Source organism: Saccostrea cucullata, unplaced genomic scaffold (assembly GCF_032062105.1).
Source record: "Saccostrea cucullata isolate Sc308-1 unplaced genomic scaffold, CSIRO_AGI_Scuc_v1 ctg11991, whole genome shotgun sequence".
Taxonomy (NCBI): domain Eukaryota; kingdom Metazoa; phylum Mollusca; class Bivalvia; order Ostreida; family Ostreidae; genus Saccostrea; species Saccostrea cuccullata.
In genome coordinates, this window is record NW_026921998.1 from 13,748 (window position 1) to 18,772 (window position 5,025).

Sequence of the window (5,025 nt, forward strand, 5' to 3'; positions counted from 1 at the left end):
TTAACAAACAATAAAGAAAGCATTCAGAAAGGCGGATTTTACGCGGGTTAATATACTCGTACCGCTCCATTCCTTAAAAGTAAAGGGACTCGGCCCCTTCGGGACCTCGGTCCATTACTTTTAAGGAATGGAGCGCTACTCGTACATTAAGTTATTAACCCTTACATACCTGACAGATAGATAACACAGGTGTGTCACATGACTTTAGAGCATATAGATAAACAGTACGGCCGCCATTACTGCATTCAGGTAATAATGAGAAATGATATTTATTCTGTATATTTGAAGTTTTGAACAAATTCTATAGATTTCCCAAAATGCCTTTGTCCTACAGATCCATGCAGTTAGTGACACCTATCACCATTTCATTCTCCTTGTTTGTTTCTTGGCTTAATTTTCACTTCAAAAAATATTAAAAATCTACATATCTAATTTTTCATTGTTTAGTATTGTCAGTAACAAGATCTAATGATGGACCCCCGTACCAGTGCCCAGGACGTGATGCGATGTGACCTGTGTGAGACCGCTGTGGTACAGATGCACTGTGATACATGTCTTGTCAACCTGTGTAAGGCCTGTGTTGGAGAACATATCTCAACAGACGAATCCAAGGATCACAAAGTCGTTAAATTTCAGTCCAGAAAATCTACCCCCCTCTACCCAGGATGTACATCACATACCAAACAACAATGTACAATGTACTGTAACCAATGTGACATTCCTGTTTGTACAAAGTGCATTGCATCTGGTCAACATTTAGGTCATGAGTTGTCAGAAATCATACAAATTGCGGAAGAAAAAAAGGACAAAATTATCAAAGAAGTAATTGAATTACGTGAGACAATTTACCCCACCTACCAGGACATTGCCTCTGATGTACAAAACAGAATGAGTCAGTTAGAAAAGGAATATGGAGATCTTTCAACAGCCATAACAAAACATGGAGAGGACTGGCACAGAGAAATTGACAAATTTGTCAAGAAACTTAAAGCTGAAGTTGATGAGATGAAAAACACACAGTTACAAACTCTACAGAAACATCTGGATGAAATAAACAAGACAATGTCTGACATCAAGGATGAAATTGATTCAACCGACATTGCAACAGGCACTAATGACTTGTCAAAACTATTTAGTGTCCCACATAGTCTAATTAATACATACAGAAATCTTCCACAAAAACTTGAACCAATCTTACCAAAATTCATTCCAGGAAAAATCCAAGAATTAAGTAAATTGTTTGGCGTCTTATCATCAAGTTCTTTAATATCAGATAAACATGGCTACAGGATGAAGACAACCCAGAAATCACCAGAAGCTGGATCCTCTCCTCCAGTCAAACAGCTGCTTGATGAACCAGAGACTGTCACCACCATAGCCATTGGGTATGGACAACCTCTCAATGTAGCCTGTCTGAGTGATGAAGAAATCTTGACAAGTGGACATAACAACACCATGAAACTCTTCAGCATCAATCAGGGATCACTACTCAAGTCAATCACAATCGAGTTGGGGAAGCACCCATCTGACATAACAGTGACAAAAAGTGGAGATCTAGTTTATACTGATCCTTATGATAGAACTGTGAACATTGTGAAGAATGAGAAGATAGAGGAGGTGATCAGACTACAGAACTGGATACCTCACGGTGTCTGTAGTACCTCCTCTGGTGACCTCCTGGTTATCATGGTCAGTAATGATAACAAACAAACAAAAATTGTCCGTTACTCTGGCTCCACAGAGAAACAAACCATTCAGTTCAATGATCAAGGTAGACCTCTCTATTCATCAAAAATTCCGGTATTTTTTATGTTAATATTCGATAAACATTGTTACATAACTGAGAACAGGAACCTGGATATCTGTGTGTCTGACTGGAGAGCTAATGCAGTAGTGGTGGTCTGTCAGGCCGGGAAACTGAGATTCAGGTACACTGGACATACTCCTACTCCAAAGAACCAACCATTCTATCCACGAGGAATCACCACAGACAGTCAGAGTCACATCCTTACAGCTGATGATAACAATGAGGTTGTCCACATCATAGACCAGGATGGACAGTTCCTCCGTTACATTGACTGTGGACTGAGTGAACCCTGGGGACTGTGTACAGATACAAATGACAATCTGTTGGTTGTTGAAAATGGAAACAGAAAAATGAAGAAAATCAAATATCTGAAGTGAAATACATCGCTGTGTAGCATATATTTATTAATTATAAATCATCAAATGCATGCAGTATCTCTGATGTTTTAACATACTGAAGAATGGAGCCTAAACTGCATATGTATATAAGACTATATTTACATTTCCAATGTCTTTGTCTGAGATAAAATTACCAATTGTAAATGTAATTGATTTCCTCATGAATGTTTTGGCGCGGTTCCAAAAAAAACACGTGCAGGGCGGGCCCAGCTAACAAAAAAACATTTTGAAAATGTTTTTAAAACATTTTCAAAATGTTGCGAAAACATTTTTAAAAAATGTTTTCATCACGTGATTTTGTATGGTTTTTTTAAACGTGAAATATTTATATTTTAAAAGAAATAAAAACAAATTATATTTAATTTTTGAATCTTTAATACAAACCCATATCCAATATTTTAATCACATTTAAATTCCATTCTCGGTACAAGTTTTAATCTATTTTATTTCAAGTCACAGGTTGAAAACGGCGTCTAATCCATTCACTGAATTTTAAAAGAACAGAATCACAGAAATCCTATGTTCACTGTAAACATGGTAAAGGTAGAACAGAGCGGCGGATCTATAAGACTTAGTTAGAATCACATACACTGAAAAGGCTGATAAGATACTGCCCCTAGGAGAGAATAGCACAATCTGTAAAGATAAGGAAAATTGTGTTTGTATCAGCATTCTACATCTGATGTATCTTAAGATAATCAATGAAAATATACAAAAAATATTTTAAATAATTATATAAAATTAAAGTTCTTTCCTCATTTGCATCGAAAAAAGCAGAAAAATAATTACTATGACAATGTTATTGAAGAGTAATAGTATTTACGTACACCTTTGCCTTCACCAAAGGCGGGTCTTTTGGATGTGGGAATTTAAAAACACGGATGATGCAATCAACACCATGCTGTAAAGATATTTAATTTTTAAATCAACATATTCATGATATTGTTTGATGAATTTAAAACATTTAACAAAGACAACGAATACTTGAATCAAGGATATAATTGTGTTGCCTTAAGAATGAAATATACATACATTTGTACTAAGTTATTGATCATGCACTGGTTGTATAAAAGTCATTTTTAAATGATCTTTTAAAGTCTATGATAAAGGAATAACTCTTACCATTCAAAGTCAATAAATCCCGAGATTATTACTGTGGTTTTATGGTGCAAAGTCTTCTCATTCAAATCGGCACGGAGTAAGCGCGCACATCATGTTTACCAGAATTCAAAATTTGGCCTAGATAAGCAGCAAACCACTATACTCTGTAACGCGCTGCCCAGCAGGAGAATTGCATAAGAGGTTATCATGACACCGAAACTGACCAGTGTGCCAATCCTTATCTAACGCCTCAGAGTAACATTCTGGGAGTGGATCAAAGATTTGATGAAGAACATTTTTTTTTTGAAAAAGACATTAAGAGTTTTATTTAATGCTTATGATTTTATAAATTTATTTATATTTTTTAAATTTTTTGTTTGCATATCTTTTCATTCATTGGTTTTTTTTTATTTGTTTAATCAAAGGACTTTATATAAATTATGTCTGTTTTATCAAGAAGCCAAAACAAGAAATCATAATTATAAAATACCGGAAAAAAATCTTTCAATTAAAAATAACTACAATTCCTCATTTTAACACTATTCTTTCTATATATTTTTTTCTTCATAAACTAAATTTTAGAAAAATCGCAATAATATATTATTTGAATGTTTTAATTAAGAACATTTTGAAAATAACAGCAGCAATGAAAAATGAAGTCTTTAAAAAAAGAAAACACATTAAATTGAATGTTCTTAAATCATTCTCACAACATACTCTTAAAGTTACTAATCGAATTAAAATGTGCTGCAATTACATAAATGTTTCAGAAACACTTTGAAAATGTTTCCAAAAAATGTCAAAACTATAATTAGAATATTTCAATTGTAGTAAAAATAATTATTTTAGTAAATGTTTTAAATGCACATTTTCACTGCCTAGGCTGAAAAATATCCGGAATTGAATGTTTTTAACTAACAGCGATATTAAGAATGTTTTAAAAATATTTTTAAAATGATTCTTTCAAATGTTTTAGAAACGTATATGGAATGTTTCCGATTTACAGAAAAAGAATGTTTCATTTCATGTTTTAAAAACGTTTCTAAAACGTTTTATAAGATCTTCGATATTTGGAAGCTATAAAAACCCTTAAATGAATTAAGAATGTTTCAAAAACATTTTGACAACGTTCCTTCCAAATGTTTCAGAGACGTATTAATACAATGTTTCAGATTTATGGAAAAGGAATGTTTCATTTCATGTTGTAAGAACGTTTTTAAAACGTAATATAAAAATCTTTGACATTTGAAAGCTAAACATACCGTTTGAAACATTTTTAAAACGTTTCAAAAATATTTTAGAAAAATATTCCAAAAGAATTTAATCATAAGCTTTTAGAAAACATTTTGAAAATGTTTTTAAAATGTTATAATGAGAAAAGGAAATGTTTTAAAAACATTTTTAAAATGTTTAGTCTGAAATGATTTGAAAAAAAAAAACCTTTTTGTAACACCAATAAAATGTTTTGAAAATGTTTTGTGCGACCTGGGGAACAACATCTAGAGAGTAGCAGGCTTGGAGCCCGTGGATTGGCGGAATCAAAGCATGTAAATATAAGAAATAACTGTCAGATTTTTCAAATTCATGAAGATGATCAATGGATTGGCTTGTGTGATAATTTTATGCATAAACGCCAATCCATTGATCACTTCATGGATTCGAAAAATAAGACAGTTATTCCTTAATTAATACTACATGTATGTATCGGAAGGGCATTAC

General features: G+C 32.8%; 1 protein-coding gene across 1 annotated transcript; it reads left to right on the top strand.

Annotated features, from left to right (window-relative positions):
• The first annotated feature begins 218 nt into the window (after window positions 1-218).
• Window positions 219-2,278, top strand: LOC134261036 (tripartite motif-containing protein 55-like). The gene is made up of 2 exons (XM_062743522.1): window positions 219-249; window positions 448-2,278. Exon 2 carries the CDS (start codon window positions 469-471, stop codon window positions 2,182-2,184), a length of 1,716 nt encoding a protein of 571 aa, XP_062599506.1. The 5' UTR covers window positions 219-249; window positions 448-468; the 3' UTR covers window positions 2,185-2,278.
• The last annotated feature ends 2,747 nt before the right edge of the window (window positions 2,279-5,025 follow it).